This window comes from Stegostoma tigrinum, chromosome 4 (assembly GCF_030684315.1).
Source record: "Stegostoma tigrinum isolate sSteTig4 chromosome 4, sSteTig4.hap1, whole genome shotgun sequence".
In the NCBI taxonomy this organism is placed as follows: domain Eukaryota; kingdom Metazoa; phylum Chordata; class Chondrichthyes; order Orectolobiformes; family Stegostomatidae; genus Stegostoma; species Stegostoma tigrinum.
The window spans coordinates 827908-845498 of record NC_081357.1 but is presented as its reverse complement, the minus strand read 5'-3'; the positions used below and the strand labels follow the sequence as shown (position 1 = coordinate 845498).

Here is a 17591-nt window from a genome sequence, read left to right as displayed (position 1 = left end):
TTGCCCAGCTCTGCATCCTGTCAATGTCCCGTCGCAACCTACACCAGCCCTCCACACTGTCCACAACTCCACCAACCTTTGCGTCTTCGGCAAACTTACTAACCCACCCTTCCCCTTCCTCATCCAAGTCATTTATAAAGATCACAAAGAGCAGAGGTCCCAGAACAGATCCCTGCGGAACACCACTGGTCACTGAGCTCCAGGCAGATTGGAAGGCAGGATGCTAGAATTTGTTTGGAAAAAAATGATAAAGGGAGAAGAATTTTCCTTTGTTGCTACAGGGGTGGAGTTTAAAAGCCAGGAGGTTATGCTGCAACAGTATCAGGCGTGGTGAGGACACACCTGGGGCACTGCGTACAGTTTTGGTCTCCTTATTTGAGAAGGGATGTACCGGCACAGGCAGGGGTGCAGACGAAGTTCACCAGGTTGATAGCGGGGTTGAGAGGGTTACCATATGAGGACGGACTGATAAGACTGAGATTATATTCATTGGACAAAAACAAAGTAGGTGGAAAAGTTCAGTAGGTCTGGCAGGATCTGTGAATTAAAAACAGAGTTAGTGTTTCGGGTCCAGTGACCCTTCCTCAGAACTGATGATGGCTGGGAAAACGTCAGTTTATATGCAGAAAATGGGGATGAGGCTGGGGTAGGGTGTAAATGATAGAATAGAGCCCGAAGAGAGAGAAGTGCAGTTGGACAGACCAAGGAGTTGCTAATGACCAGGCTGCGAGGGTGGGTAGCTGTTAATGGGGACTGTTAGTAAGTAACCACGGGTGGGGGGGGGGGGGGGGTGTAGTGGCAGGCTCTTAGCCAGATCATTACCAACTCCTTTGCCTGGCACAGCAGTCGAAGTGGGAAACCTCACAATTTTTAAAAAGTACTTGGCTGCGCAGTTGAAGTGTCAAAACATTCAAGGCTTTGGGCCTAGTGTGTGAGAGGCAGTATGTTTCTGGTGGCACAGAATCGATGGAGTGAAGGGTCTGTTCTGTACTGTCAGTGTGTATGATTATAAAAAAGTAGAGGAAGTTGGGAACAGTATGGAGAGGGGGACTGACACCGTTCGTTGCAGTCGGTGGTTTACGCAGTGCCAAGGTTCAGGACATTTGCTACTGCCTGGAGCGGCACAGGGTGGGAATAGCTGCCCCGGTCCATGTGGATACCACCAACATTAGGAAAACAAGAAAAGAAGTGAGGTCTCAGCGCTGAGGGAGCGCCGCACTGTCGGAGGGTCAGCACCGAGGGAGTGCCACACTGTCGGAGGGCCAGCGCCGAGGGAGTGGGCACTGTCGGAGGGTCAGCGCCGAGGGAGCGGGCACTGTCGGATGGTCAGTGCTGAGGGAGCGCCGCACTGTTGGAGGGTCAGTGTCGAGGGAGCGCGCCACACTGTCAGAGTGTCAGCGCCAAGGGAGTGGGCACTGTCGGAGGGTCAGCGCCGAGGGAGCGGGCACTGTCGGAGGGTCAGTGCCGAGGGAGCGGGCACTGTCGGAGGGTCAGTGCCGAGGGAGCGGGCACTGTCGGAGGGTCAGTGCCGAGGGAGCGCCGCACTGTCGGAGGGTCAGCGCTGAGGGAGCGGGCACTGTCGGAGGGTCAGTACTGACGGAGTGCTGCACTGTTGGAGGGTCAGTGCTGAGGGAGTGGGCACGGTCGGAGGGTCAGTGCTGAGGGAGTGCCGCACTGTTGGAGGGTCAGTGCCGAGGGAGTGCCGCACTGTCGGAGGGTCAGTGCCGAGGGAGTGCCACGTTTTCTGAGGGTCAGCGCTGAGGGAGCGCCGCACTGTCGGAGGGTCAGCGCCAAGGGAGCGGGCACTGTCGGAGGGTCAGTGCTGAGGGAGTGCCGCACTGTTGGAGGGTCAGTGCTGAGGGAGTGCCGCACTTTCGGAGGGTCAGTGCTGAGGGAGTGCCGCACTGTCGCAGGGTCAGTGCCGAGGGAGTGCCACGTTTTCTGAGGGTCAGCGCTGAGGGAGTGCCACTCTGTCTGAATGCACTGAAATGTGACTTGTCATGCCTGTATGAATCACTGTGCCTGTGCAGTAACTGAGAGACTAAGTGTGTAAGAAAATGGAATGGTATGGATTTGGTGAATGGCCTCTTGCCCACAATTGATGCTCAGCTGCGAATTTGTGATTAGAGGACTGAGTCACAAGGTACTTGTCTGATAAGTAGCCAAACAGCAGAGCTCCCAACATCACTCCGATGAAGAAAATGCTGGTGGCCGCCTGGTTCAAGCTCCGTTTCTCACACACCAGATCCCACTGCAAGAAGAACACAAACAGGAGGGAACTTTCAGAAAGTCAGCACTGCTCTGTAACCTAGTGCCCAGTAACTGTCTACAGTCTGGTGCCCCACAACAAACTCCAGAAGCATCCTTTCCAGCTGCGGGACAGAGACAAAAGCCAGTAATTATGGCTGCTGTGGTGCTAGCTGTTGGGGTTGAGACCGCTGTCTGTCCACATCGCAGCCTGGCCCCGAATAGGACGCTGCACACATTCACTACTTGATTGAAACCATTTTCAATAAGCAGGACAGGTCACGTTGTCCTGGCTGGTGTTCTCTCAGGGGCCGAAGGTCCAGAGGTGAGTGAATCAGACTGGCCACCATGGCTAAAGGAGTGGATCTGCTGGCCAGAGTGGACAGTGTCATTAACAAGGAGCCAGGCAGCTCAGGGAGCATGCCCGCCGCCACCCCCCCCACCACCCACAGACTGTTTGAACACAGGGAAGAGCTTGTGGAGAATGTAATTGAGTAGAATAATGAAGTAGCCGGGAGGGACTGGTTTATTTGGTATTTGGCTTCATCACCCGTGACCGCCAGGGCCCGGAGCCAGGGTTGGGCAGGCCCAGACTGGGAGTGGGTCAGCTGTCTGTTAGAGAGTGGGGTCACACTCAATCTGAGAGCCTCCTCAGTGTGCAGCCCTCCCGAGTAAGGGGAGGGGGTGGGGGAAACTGCATCTCAGGGAACCAACAGCTTCAAACATCCACTGCCCCGGGGCAAATAACTGCCATTTGTTGGGGAGGGTGGGAGGGGAGGGCTGCAGAGGACAGGGCAGGAATGAGATGGTCAAGGCAAATTCAAACAGCAACTTCAACTTCTGCTGTGTCTCTAGGATAATTAGATGCTTCAGAATAATACTATACCTGAAGTATGGTTCTGAGCCATGTTTAGTTAAATGATCTCAATCTTCGGTAGAGACAGACAAAGGGATGTCTTAAAGCAGGACGCTGGGATAGTGAAGCAGAGAGAATTAGAAATTCGGGGTCCAGGAGCTAGGAGGTACGGTTTCCACAGTGTAGCTTGTAATTGGGAATGTGATTTGGGAATTTGGATTATAATTGGGAATTGAAAGGGAGGGAGGAACTCAAGGAAATCTAACAATTTACTCAGAGCCAGAACTGAGTTGACAAGTCCCCAGAGTCTTAAAAGGAGTACAAAGAGAAAGAATGTACAAAACTCAGGTTCAGGCCCTTCAGCCCACCAAGACTGCAGCAACACACAGTAAGGAAACTATTGTAACTGAATGCAGCCTGTATCCCTCAGTTCCCTGCCTGTTCACAGATCTGCTATATTGCCTCCTAATGATTGCCATTGTAACTGTGCTCCTCCAACACCTCCTCTGGTGGTGCATTCCAGGCACCACTGTGTATAAACATTGCCTCTCTCATCTCCTTTAAACTTACCGCGTATTACCCTAACCCTATGTCCCCTGGTAATTGACATGTTTACCCTGGGGGGAGAAAGGCTCTGACTATCCATTCTGTACACGCCTGTCATCATTTTGTAAACCTCCATCAGGCTGCCCCCTCGTCTTTTGATGTTCAAGTGAAAACAAACCAAGTTCGTCCAATTTGTCCAAATACCCTCCAACCAGGCAACATCCTGGTAAACCGTTTCTGTACCGTCTCCAAATCGTCCACATCCTTCCGGTAGTGTGGTGAGCAGACCTGTGCACAATATTCCAAATGGGGCCTAACTGCAGCTCTATAGAGCTGTAGCGTGACTTGCCAATTTTTATACTCAATGCCCCGATCGATGGCGGTAAACATGTCATTTGCCTTCTTGACCACCTCATCCATTTATGATGCCACTTTCAGGGATTTGTCTTCCTGTACACCTAGATCCCTCTCTATGTTGATGCTACTAAGTGTTAAGAACATTGAACAGTACAGCACAGGAGCAGGCCCTTCGGCCCATGATGTTGTGCTGAACTTAACATGAAATTAATCTAATCCCTTCTGCCTGCCCTTGGTCCATATCCTTCCAGACCTTACATAGTCGTCTACTTATCTAAAACTCCCTTAAATGTCCTTATTGAATCTGCCTCCAATCTCACCCCAAGCAGCGTGTCCCACACTCCGACCACCCTCTGTGTTAAAACACTTACCCCTCATGTGTCCTTTGAACTTTCCACCCTCTCACCCTAATCCCCCCTAGCTTTAGACACTTCAACTCTAGGAAGAAGATTCTGACCATCAATCTATCTATGCATCCCATAATTTTATAGACTTCTTCCCCTCAGCCACTGCCATTCAAGAGAAAACAACCTGAGTTTTTCTAGTCTCTCCTTATAGCTTCTGCCATTTACTGTATACTTCCCTCTAGCATTAGATATTCCAAAATGCATCACCTCACATTTGCCCAGATTAAACTCCACCTGCCATTTCTCTGCCCATTGTGTGTCCTGCTATATCCTCTGGCAATCATCCTCACTATCAATGTCAATCTGTTATGAAAGACGTGAGAACAGGGCAGTTGGCTAAGCTTAAGGGAATCAAACAGAGCCGAATGTGATTCTGTCAAAGAGAAATCATAGAACATAGAACAATACAGCGCAGAACAGGCCCTTCGGCCCTCGATGTTGCGCCGACCTGTAAACTAATCTAAGCCTATCCCCCTATACTATCCCATCATTATCCATATGCTTATCCAAGGACTGTTTAAATGCCCTTAATATGGCTGAATTAACTACATTGGCAGGCAGGGCGTTCCACGCTCTTACCACTCTCTGAGTAAAGAACCTGCCTCTGACATCTGTCTTAAATCTATCACCCCTCAATATGTAGCTATGCCCCCTTGTACAAGCTGAAGTCATCATCCTCGGAAAAAGACTCTCACTGTCCACCCCATCTAATCCTCTGATCATCTTGTATATCTATATTAAATCCCCTCTTAGCCTCCTTCTCTCCAATGAGAACAGACCCAAGTCCCTCAGCCTTTCTTCATAGGGCCTGTGCTCCAGACCAGGCAACATCCTGGTAAATCTCCTCTGCACCTTTTCCAATGCTTCCGCATCCTTCCTGTAATGGGGGCGACCAGAATTGCACGCAATATTCAAAGTGAAAACTAGCATTTTGCACAGTTGCAGCATGACATCACGTCTCCGGAACTCAATCCCTCTCCCAATAAAGCCTAACACACCGTAAGCCTTCTTAACAGCACTATCAACCTGGGTAGCAACTTTCAGGGATCTATGTACATGGACACCAAGATGCCTCTGCACATCCACACTACCAAGAATCATTCCATTGATCCAGTATTCTGCCTGCCTATTATTCCTCCCAAAGTGAATCACCTCACATTTATCCGCATTAAACTCCATTTGCCACCCTTCAGCCCAATTCTGCAGTTTATCCAAGTCTCCCTGCAGCCTGCAACATTCTTCCACACTGTCCACCACTCCACCAACTTTAGTGTCATCTGCAAACTTACTAACCCATCCACCTATGCCTGCGTCCAAGTCATTTATAAAAATGACAAACAGCAGTGGTCCCAAAACAGATCCTTGAGGCACACCACTAGTAACCGGACTCCAGGCTGAATATTTTTCATCAACCACCACTCGTTGCCTTCTTACAGAAAGCCAGTTTCTAATCCAAACTGCTAAATCTCCCTCAATCCCGTGCCTCCGTATTTTCTCCACTAGCCTACCATGTGGAACCTTATCAAAGCCTTTACTGAAGTCCATGTACACCATGTCAACTGCCCTTCTCTCATCCACATGCTTGGTCACCTTCTCAAAAAACTCAAAGAGGTTTGTGAGACACGACCTGCCCTTGACGAATCCATGCTCACTATCTCCAATCAAATTGTTGCTTGCTACATGATTATAAATCCTATCTCTTACAATCCTTTCCAAAACTTTTCCTACAACAGACATAAGGCTCACAGGTCTATAATTACCTGGGTCGTCCCTACTGCCCCTCTTGAACAAGGGCACAACATTTGCAATCCTCCAGTCCTATGGTACTAAACCTGTAGACAATGAGGACTCAAAGATCAAGGCCAAAGGCTCCGCCACCTCCTCCCTAGCTTCCCAGACAATCCTCGGAAAAGTCCCATCTGGCCCAGGGGATTTATCTACCTTCACACCTTCTAGAATTGATAACACCTCCTCCTTACTAACCTTAATCCTTTCAATTCTAGTAGCCCGTAACTCAATCTTCTCCTCTACAATATTCTCCTGTTCCTCAGTGAAAACAGATGAGAAATAATCATTTAGCACCTCTCCGATCTCCACAGGGTCCACACACAACTTCCCACTCCTGGCTTTGACTGGCCCTATTCCTCCCCTAGTCATCCTTTTATTCCTCACATACCTACAGAAAGCTTTAGGGTTCTCCTTTATTCTACTTGCTAATGTCTGCTCATGACCCTTCCTTGCTCTTCTTAACGCTGTCTTTAAATCCTTCCTAGTTAATCTGTAACACTCCATCGCCTCATCTGAACCATCTCGTCTCATCGTCACATCAGCCTCCCTCTTCCGCTTAACAAGAGATACAATTTCTGTAATAAACCACGGTTCCCTTACCTTATCGCTTCCTCCCTGCCTGACAGGGACATACCTATCAAGGACACACAATATCTGTTCCTTAAACCAGCTCCACATTTCGATTGTGCCCATCCCCTGCATTTTGCTAACCCATTCTATGCCTCCTAAATCTTGCCTAATCGCATTATAATTGCCCTTCCCCCATCGATAACTCTTGCCCTGTGGCATGTTCCTATCCCTTTCCATTGCTAAAGTAAACATAACCGAATTACAGTCACTCTCTCCAAATCAGGTAAGCTTCCTTGTTTTAAACCTTCTGATTAGGGGATTAGCAGGGATGGGAGTGCAGGGAGAGGAATGTTCCTCCTGCATGATGTTTGAGGTGAGGGACACCATTAGTGTCCCATCCAAATACGTCTGCAGGGTGTGCACCCAACTCTTGCTCCTCCTGGTGCAGGATGGAGGGCTTCAGGTACATGGACAATTGGGGCTCATTCTGGGGAAGGTGGGACCTCTACAAACAGGACGGTCTCCACTTGAACCAGAGGGGCACGAATATCCTGGGTGGGAAATTGGCTAGTGCCATTCGGGTGGATTTAAACGAGCTCAGAAGGGGGATGGGAAACTGAGGTGTAGTCCCAGTACACAGGAGGATGAGCGTAGGGAGGACATGGTCAGGACATCACTGTCACAGAAGTGTGCTGGCAGACAGCAAGCTGGGTTGAAGTGTGACGACTTTAATGCCAGGAGTATCCGGAATAATGTAGGTGAGCTAGCGGCACGGGTTGGTACCTGGGACTTCGATGTTGTGGCCATTTTGGAGACATGGATAGAGCCGGGTCAAGAATGGATGCTGCAGGTTCCAGGGTTTAGATCTTTCATTAAGGTCAGGGAAGGGTGGTAAAAGAGGGGGAGGTGTGGCTTTGTTTGTCGAGGACAGTATAACGGGGGCTGAAAGAACTTTTGATGAGGACTCGTCTACTGAGATGGTATGGGCTGATGTCAGAAACAGGAGAGGTAACACTGCTGGGAGTTTATTACAGGCCTCCGCAAAGTTCCAGGGATGTGGAGGAGAGGATTGGCAAAACTATTCTGGGCAGGAGTGAAAGGAACAGGGTGGTCATTATGGGAGACTTTAACTTCCCTAACATTGACTGGAAATGCTATAACTCTAGTACGTCGGATGGATCAGTTTTTGTCCAATGTGTGCAGGAGGGTTTCCTGACACAGTATGTCGAAGGGCCGACAAGAGGGGAGGCCACACTGGATCTGGTACTTGGTGATGAACGCAGGCCAGGTGTTTGATTTAGTGGTAGGTGAGTCATGTTCAACTAACTCACTGGAGTTCTTTGAGAAAGTAACTTGTGCTGCAGATAAAGGGGGAATCAGTGGGTGGATTGTACATGATTTGATAAGGTACCTTAGAAAAGGTTATTGTGGAAAATGAAAGCTCCTGTTGTACTGGGTCACGTGTGGACGTGGAGAGATGATTGGCTGGCTAACAAGAAGCAGAGAGTGAGAATAAATGGGTCTTTTTCAGCCTGATGAATGAGAGAATGGAAGATTTTCAGGGATATGCAGCAATGTAGAGTTGAGATTAAAATCAAATCAGCCATGATCTTATTGAATGGGGAAGCAGGCTTGAAGGGCTGAATGGCCTCCCTTTGTTTCTCGTTCAGACATACATTCATACAAGGCCAGAATTAGAGGAGGGGAGTGATTGCACAGGCAGCATAAAATCCAAGAGGGAGGGGAGATCACAGAGGAAGGAGATCCTGGAAGGAAGGGAGATCACAATGGGAAGAGTGGATCCCAGAGGGACAGTGGCCATGATGAGAATGTTAAAATGATGGAGCAGGTCCCTGTGGATCTGATGTTAGTCCATGAGCACAGGTTGAGTGGGTGCACCAACAAACAGAAACAGACAGGGCTGGGAAACCCCAGCAGATCCAACAGGATTCCGTGTGTGGGACACACTGTCCACAGACAGGGACGGGGGAGAGTCCCAGAGATTGGGGCGGGGGTACACTGTGCTCACTGTCGGACACACTGTCCACAGACAGGGAGGAGGGATAGTGCCAGAGATGGAGGAGGTGGAGAGGGAGACACTGTGCTCGCTGTGGGACACACTGTGTAGTGATGTGGAGGAGAGAGAGTACCTGAGGTGGAGGAGGGGTACACTGTGCTCGCTGTGGGTCTCACTGTACACAGACGGGGAGGGGGAGAGTCCCAGAGATGGAGGAGGGGGGCTGAGGGGTGACACTGTGCTCACTGTGTGGGACACACTGTTACACAGAGGGGGTTTGGGGAGTTGAAGGATGCTGTGTTCCTGTGTAATCCAGCATTAACCAGTGTTACCCAGGGGTAAACAGTCAGAAAGATAGTAGTGAGGCAGTACATTTGAAGTCTGAGCTACTCGCTGTGTGAAGCCAATCTCTCCTTCTGTCAAGATAATAAAATGTGAGGCTGGATGAACACAGCAGGCCAAGCAGCATCTCAGGAGCACAAAAGCTGACGTTTCGGGCCTAGACCCTTCATCAGAGAGGGGGATGGGGGGAGGGAACTGGAATAAATAGGGAGAGAGGGGGAGGCGTACCGAAGATGGAGAGAAAAGAAGATAGGTGGAGAAGAGAGTATAGGTGGGGAGGTAGGGAGGGGTTAGGTCAGTCCAGGGAAGACAGACAGGTCAAGGAGGTGGGATGAGGTTAGTAGGTAGATGGGGGTGCGGCTTGGGGTGGGAAGAAGGGATGGGTGAGAGGAAGAACCGGTTAGGGAGGCAGAGACAGGTTGGACTGGTTTTGGCATGCAGTGGGTGGGGGGGAAGAGCTGGGCTGGTTGTGTGATGCAGTGGGGGGAGGGGACGAACTGGGCTGGTTTTGGGATGCAGTAGGGGAAGGGGAGATTTTGAAACTGGTGAAGTCCACATTGATACCATTAGGCTGCAGGGTTCCCAGGCGGAATATGAGTTGCTGTTCCGGAAACCTTCGGGTGGCATCACTGTGGCACTGCAGGAGGCCCATGATGGACATGTCATCAAGAGAATGGGAGGGGGAGTGGAAACGGTTTGCGACTGGGAGGTGCAGTTGTTTATTGCCATCCGAGCGGAGGTGTTCTGCAAAGCGGTCTCCAAGCCTCCGCTTGGTTTCCCCAATGTAGAGGAAGCCACACCAGGTACAGTGGATGCAGTATACCACATTGGCGGATGTGCAGGTGAACCTCTGCTTGATGTGGAATGTCATCTTGGGGCCTGGGATAGGGGTGAGGGAGGAGGTGTGGGGGCAAGTGTAGCATTTCCTCTGGTTGCAGGGGAAGGTGCCGGGTGTGGTGGGGTTGGAGGGCAGTGTGGAGCGAACAAGGGAGTCACGGAGAGAGTGGTCTCTCCGGAAAGCAGACAGGGGTGGGGATGGAAAAATGTCTTGGGTGGTGGGGTCGGATTGTAGATGGCAGAAGTGTCGGAGGATGATGCGTTGTATCCGGAGGTTGGTGGGGTGGTGTGTGAGAACGAGGGGGATCCTCTTTGGGCGGTTGTGGCGGGGGCGGGGTGTGAGAGACGTGTTGCGGGAAATACGGGAGACGCGGTCAAGGGCGTTCTCGATCACTGTGGGGGGTAAGTTGCGGTCATTGAAGAACTTGGACATCTGGGATGTGCGGGAGTGGAATGTCTTATCGTGGGAGCAGATGCGGCGGAGGCGGAGGAATTGGGAATAGGGGATGGAATTTTTGCAGGAGGGTGGGTGGGAGGAGGTGTATTCTAGGTAGCTGTGGGAGTCGGTGGGCTTGAAATGGACATCAGTTACAAGCTGGTTGCCTGAGATGGAGACTGAGAGGTCCAGGAAGGTGAGGGATGTGCTGGAGATGGCCCAGGTGAACTGAAGGTTGGGGTGGAAGGTGTTGGTGAAGTGGATGAACCGTTCGAGCTCCTCTGGGGAGCAAGAGGCGGCGCCGAGACAGTCATCAATGTAACGGAGGAAGAGGTGGGGTTTGGGGTGAGTGTAGGTGCAGAAGAGGGACGGTTCCACGTAACCTACAAAGAGGCAGGCATAGCTGGGGCCCATGCGGGTGCCCATGGCCACCCCCTTTGTCTGTAGGAAGTGGGAGGAGTCAAAAGAGAAGTTGTTGAGGCTGAGGACGAGTTCAGCTAGGCGGATGAGGGTGTCGGTGGAGGGGGACTGGTCGGGCCTGCGGGACAGGAAGCAGCGGAGGGCCTGGAGGCCATCTGCATGCGGAATGCAGGTGTATAGGGACTGGACGTCCATGGTGAATATGAGGTGTTGGGGGCCAGGGAATTGGAAGTCCTGGAGGAGGTGGAGGGCGTGGGTGGTGTCACGGACGTAGGTGGGGAATTCCTGGACCAAAGGGGAGAAAATGGAGTCCAGATAGGTGGAGATGAGTTCGGTGGGGCAGGAGCAGGCTGAGACGATGGGTCGACCAGGGCAGGCAGGTTTGTGGATTTTGGGAAGGAGATAGAAACGGGCTGTGCGGGGTTGGGGAACAATGAGGTTGGAGGCTGTGGGTGGGAGGTCCCCTGAGGTGATGAGGTCATGAATGGTGTTGGAGATGATGGTTTGGTGCTCGGGTGTGGGGTCATGATCGAGGAGGCGGTAGGAGGTGGTGTCGGAGAGTTGGCGTCTGGCCTCGGCGATGTAGAGGTCAGTGCGCCATACGACCACTGCCCCACCCTTGTCTGCGGGTTTGATGGTGAGGTTGGGGTTGGAGCGGAGGGAGCGGAGGGCTGCCCGTTCTGCGGGGGAGAGGCTGGAGTGGGTGAGAGGGATGGAGAGGTTGAGGCGGTTAATGACTCGACTCCTCCCACTTCCTACACACCCTCAACAACTTCTCTTTTGACTCCTCCCACTTCCTACAGACTAAGGGGGTGGCCATGGGCACCCGCATGGGCCCCAGCTATGCCTGCTTTTTGTAGGTCACGTGGAACAGTCCCTCTTCCGCACCTACACAGGCCCCAAACCCCACCTCTTCCTCCGTTACATTGATGACTGTATCGGCGCCGCCTCTTGCTCCCCAGAGGAGCTCAAACAGTTCATCCACTTCACCAACACCTTCCACCCCAACCTTCAGTTCACCTGGGCCATCTCCAGCACATCCCTCACCTTCCTGGACCCCTCTGTCTCCATCTCAGGCAACCAGCTTGTAACTGATGTCCATTTCAAGCCCACCGACTCCCACAGCTACCTAGAATACACCTCCTCCCACCCACCCTCCTGCAAAAATTCCATTCCCTATTCCCAATTCCTCCGCTTCCGCCGCTTCTGCTCCCACGATAAGACATTCCATTCCTGCACATCCCAGATGTCCAAGTTCTTCAATGACCGCAACTTTCCCCCCACAGTGATCGAGAATGCCCTTGACTGCGTCTCCCGCATTTTCCGCAACACGTCCCTCACACCCCGCCCCCGCCACAACCGCCCAAAGAGGATCCCCCTCGTTCTCACACACCACCCCACCAACCTCCGGATACAACGCATCATCCTCCGACACTTCTGCCATCTACAATCCGACCCCACCACCCAAGACATTTTTCCATCCCCACCCCTGTCTGCTTTCCGGAGAGACCACTCTCTCCGTGACTCCCTTGGTCGCTCCACACTGCCCTCCAACCCCACCACACCCGGCACCTTCCCCTGCAACCGCAAGAAATGCTACAATTGCCCCCACACCTCCTCCCTCACCCCTATCCCAGGCCCCAAGATGACATTCCACATTAAGCAGAGGTTCACCTGCACATCTGCCAATGTGGTATACTGCATCCACTGTACCTGGTGTGGCTTCCTCTACATTGGGGAAACCAAGCGGAGGCTTGGGGACCGCTTTGCAGATCACCTCCGCTCGGTTCGCAATAAACAACTGTACCTCCCAGTCACAAACCATTTCCACTCCCCCTCCCATTCTCTAGACGACATGTCCATCATGGGCCTCCTGCACTGCCACAATGATGCCACCTGAAGGTTGCAGGAACAGCAACTCATATTCCGCTTGGGAACCCTGCAGCCTAATGGTATCAATGTGGACTTCACCAGTTTCAAAATCTCCCCTTCCCCAACTGCATCCCTAAACCAGTCCAGTTCGTCCCCTCCCCCCACTGCACCACACAACCAGCCCAGCTCTTCCCCCCCACCCACTGCATCCCAAAACCAGCCCGGCCTGTCTCTGCCTCCCTAACCTGTTCTTCCTCTCACCCATCCCTTCCTCCCACCCCAAGCCGCACCTCCATTTCCTACCTAATAACCTCATCCCACCTCCTTGACCTGTCCATCTTCCCTGGACTGACCTATCCCCTCCCTACCTCCCCACCTATACTCTCCTCTCCACCTATCTTCTTTACTCTCCATCTTCGGTCCACCTCCCCCTCTCTCCCTATTTATTCCAGTTCCCTCTCCCCATCCCCCTCTCTGATGAAGGGCCTAGGCCCGAAACGTCAGCTTTTGTGCTCCTGAGATGCTGCTTGGCCTGCTGTGTTCATCCAGCCTCACATTTTATTATCTTGGATTCTCCAGCATCTGCAGTTCCCATTATCTCTCCTTCTGTCAACGTTGCTTCCGTCTTCCTTCACTTCAAGTCTCTGCATTCTGATTGTCCACCCGTCCATCCCCTCTATCCACTTTGTTCGGATCCCATGTGATATGAACCTGTTGATTAAATCGCCTCTCAGCCTCCCCTCTCCATGGAGAACACAGCCAATTTCTCCAGTCCTTCCCTGTAACTGCAGGCACTCTCCCTGAAACCGTCCTCATAAACTCTGTGACTCTCTTTGAATAACTCCGCTTCCTTGCTAAAGCCCACTGCCCGGAGTGGGACACACGGCTCCACTAAGACCAATGGTGTCTGTTACACCTTCTCTTTGTTTCTTTACTTATTCGATTGCTCTGCACTTTGGACTCGGTACCAGCACCTTCGTTGTTCTTTCAGGGGTGTGCTGGTGTTGCTGTCGTCACAATGTCGCTGGGTTAGTAAGTCAGAAACTCAGGCTAATGCCCTGGGGGCATGTGTTGGCACTGGGCCATAGCAGAGGGTGCTATTTGAATTCAGTGACATTTGGAATTGAAAGCTGGCTGAACAGGCAGCTATTCCTCAACAACAATGTTGTGAAAGTAAAATACAGTGGGTGCTGGAAAGCTGAAACTGACACTAAGAATGTTGGAGAGATTCCCCAGCTCTGGTTGTTTCAGTTCTGAAGAAGAGAAGTTAACTTCATTCCTCTCCATCTACAGAAGCTGTTGGAGGTGCGGAGGGTCCTGATCATTTCACCGGTTCCCAGCCCTGGTAACTGCAGCACAAACACAAGTAATAAGGCACATTGTGCATGAGAAAATGTGCATCGCAAATGACACTGCAGGAGTTAACAAAGTATAGAGAGTCACTCTGGAAACTTGCCCAGTGATGTCTCTCCCTCTCAGTCACCCCCTCCTCCTGTACTCTCTTCATCCTGCTGACCGTGGGGTTGTCGGGGGGTGGGGGCGGGGGTGGGGGGGTGGTGGGGGTAGGGTGTGCTGTTCCTCTCAGTGCAGGTGGCTACTTCCAGGCTCTGATGTATGAACCAAAGTGATGCCTCTTTCTCTCTCAGTCACCGTCAACTACCCGTTACTCTCTGCTTCCTAGCAGTCAGCCAATTCCATATCCACATTACCACTGCCCCGTTTATCGCCGTGACCAATACCTTTCCTTATCGGTCTGTTGAGTGGCGCTGTATCAAACGCCTTCTGGAAATTCCTGTACCCCACATCAACAGTGTTACCCTCATTCAGCCGTTCCGCTCCCGCTTCAAAAACTCTGCAGAAAAGTCTTTTGTAATTCATTCATAGGATGAGGGCATTGCTGGCTGGACCAGCATTTGTTGCCAACCACCATTGCTCTGGGTCTGGAGTCACATAGGCCAGGCCAAGTAAGATTTCCTACCCTAAAATCCAGATGGGTTTTTCCTGACAATTGGCAATGGTTATCATTAGATTCTTAATTCCAGTTATTTATTGAACTCAATTTCCGCCATCTGCCGTGGCAGGATTTGAACCCGGGTCTGCAGAATGTGATCTAACTCTCTGGGTTAACAGGCCAGCGATAATACCCCTGGGCCATTACCAATGCCAAAGCTTGTTTAACATTATCCCCCTTTAGAAATCTGTGCTGACTCTTCCAAATCAAACCATATTTTTGCATTTAATACTTATTATTGTCCTAATCCATTGTTTCTAAAAGTTTCCCCACAGCATAACCACTGGTCTAAAATTGCAGGGCTAACCTTTACAACTTCTTTTTGAACAAGGCTGTAATATTTACCATCAATCCCAATTTAAAGGGCTGGAGGGAATGAGGACAAACTAGTTCGCCTCCTCTTTATCCCAATCTCCAACCAAATAATGATGTAATTCTGTTACCTCAGTTGCTAACGTTGATGTGAATTGTGATTGATCATAATCCCAGCCATCTGGGCAGCTGATGACTGTGGACTGGTTATATTCACCAAGGGTCATATTGATGAGATGAAGCCGTGGCACTGAGTACATCTTACAGGAGCTGAGGGAGCCATCCTTGTCCGCGGGGATAACAGCCAGTAGCCTGTCCTGATGGGTCAGATTGAGTGAGTCCGGGGCTGTTAGGTGGCAGTGATGAGAAGGCACAGCAGACAGGAAGTTGTGAAGTAGAAAGTGCCAGGGTAGAATGAGCCGTGGGGCACAAGCCAGAAGCAGGATTATCAGCTGGAACCGTCCGAAGCCACCGACATCACTGAAAATATCCTCAAATTTCATCTTAGCCAAGTGCTGCCTGGGGTCCTGCACCAGAAGTGATTGTACTCCCAGTGGCTGAGCTCCACCTCAATGCACACACATTGTGGGTCTGTGCCAAGAAGCTGCTTCCAATTTATTGCAAATAAATAACTAACCAGAAGCAATTAATTTTTATCAGCATTGTGATTTAACAGCAAAAGCTTGTACCCAGTTTGGATCCTTGAAAACACCATGTGAGATCAATCCAATCACTCACACATGATCCACTCATCAGAGAGTCTCATCCTGCTTCAGCTCCTGGCTGGTCTTCATGTTGACGTCACTCTCTGCCAGAGATATTGACGTCAATCTGGCTCGGCATTCGAACAAGAGGGGAATCTAGCTGTCCCACAGTGCTATGATTGAATAAATCCGCCCAGACCATGTGACCATCGAGATAGAAAGATGTTGTGCCCAGTAATAACGTGATGTGGGTTTCAATGCCAGGGTGATGCCACACACAGAGTTCATGTCTCAAAACTAATTATCCATGTCAAACACACATCCCATGACCATTTACAGGAGGCAGTAAACAATCTGCCAATGTTAACAAACTGAAAGGAGGTCCATCATCAGATGGGATTCCACTCTCGAAAATAGTGCGTTAATAGTCCTGACTGCACGAGAAGTTACACCACAAACTTGAACCTCACAACGTGTATTATTTACTTCCAGGGAAGAGACTCCAACTACATGTCATTATCAACAATTGACATCAACTCGTCCAAAGACAAAGAAGCCTCCCAGTCTCCCTATAAACACCCCCCGACACATATAACCCTCCCAGTCTCCCTATAAACACCCCCCGACACATATAACCCTCCCAGTCTCCCTATAAACACCCCCCGACACATATAACCCTCTCAGTCTCCCTATAATCACCCCCCGACACATATAACCCTCCCAGTCTCCCTATAAACACCCCCCGACACATATAACCCTCCCAGACGCCCTATAAACACCCCCCGACACATATAACCCTCCCAGTCTCCCTATAAACACCACCCGACACATATAACCCTCCCAGTCACCCTATAAACACCCCCCGACACATATAACCCTCCCAGTCTCCCTGTAAACACCCCCCGACACATATAACCACCCCAGTCTCCCTATAAACACTCCCCGACACATATAACCCTCCCAGTCTCCCTGTAAACACCACCCGACACATATAACCTTCCCAGTCTCCCTATAAACACACCCCGACACATATAACCTTCCCAGTCTCCCTATAAACACCCCCCGACACATATAACCCTCCCAGTCTCCCTATAAACAACCCCGACACATATAACCCTCCCAGTCTCCCTATAAACACCCCCCGACACATATAACCTTCCCAGTCTCCCTATAAACACCCCCGACACATATAACCCTCCCAGTCTCCCTATAAACAACCCCGACACATATAACCCTCCCAGTCTCCCAATAAACACCCCCTGAAACATATAACCCTCCCAGTCTCCCTATAAACTCCCCCCGACACATTTACCCCTCCCAGTCTCCCTATAAACTCCCCCCGACACATATAAACCTCCCAGTCTCCCTAGAAACACCCCCGACACATATAACCCTCCCAGTCTCCCTATAAACACCCCCCAACACATATAACCCTCCCAGTCTCCCTGTAAACACCCCCCGACACATATAACCCTCCCAGTCTCCCTATAAACTCCCCCCGACACATATAAACCTCCCAGTCTCCCTATAAACTCACCCCAAAACATATAACTACCCAGTCTCCCTATAAACTCACCCCGACACATATAACACTCCTAGTCTCCCTATGAACTCCCCCCGACACATATAAACCTCCCAGTCGCCCTATAAACTCCCCCCAACACATATAACCCTCCCAGTCTCCCTATAAATTCCCCCTGACACATACAACCCTCCCAGTCTCCCTATAAACACCCCCCAACATATATAACCCTCCCAGTCTCCATATAAACTCCCCCCGACACATATAACCCTCCCAATGTCCCTATAAACTCCCCCTGATACATATAACCCTCCCAGTCGCCCTATAAACTCCCCCCGACACATATA

The 17591-nt window shown here is 50.9% G+C and overlaps 1 protein-coding gene across 1 annotated transcript in view; it reads right to left on the bottom strand.

Annotated features, from left to right (window-relative positions):
* LOC125452326 (solute carrier family 22 member 7-like) overlaps positions 1–15744 on the bottom strand; it is a 75495-nt gene extending 59751 nt beyond the window's left edge. The window contains exons 1-2 of the mRNA XM_059645209.1: positions 15150–15744; positions 2148–2251 (exon numbers count right to left, since the gene is read on the bottom strand). Of these exons, the coding sequence (XP_059501192.1) occupies positions 2148–2251; positions 15150–15521 (476 nt within the window). The 5' untranslated portion in view covers positions 15522–15744. The remainder of the gene's footprint in view (positions 1–2147; positions 2252–15149) is intronic.
* Positions 15745–17591: the final 1847 nt, after the last annotated feature.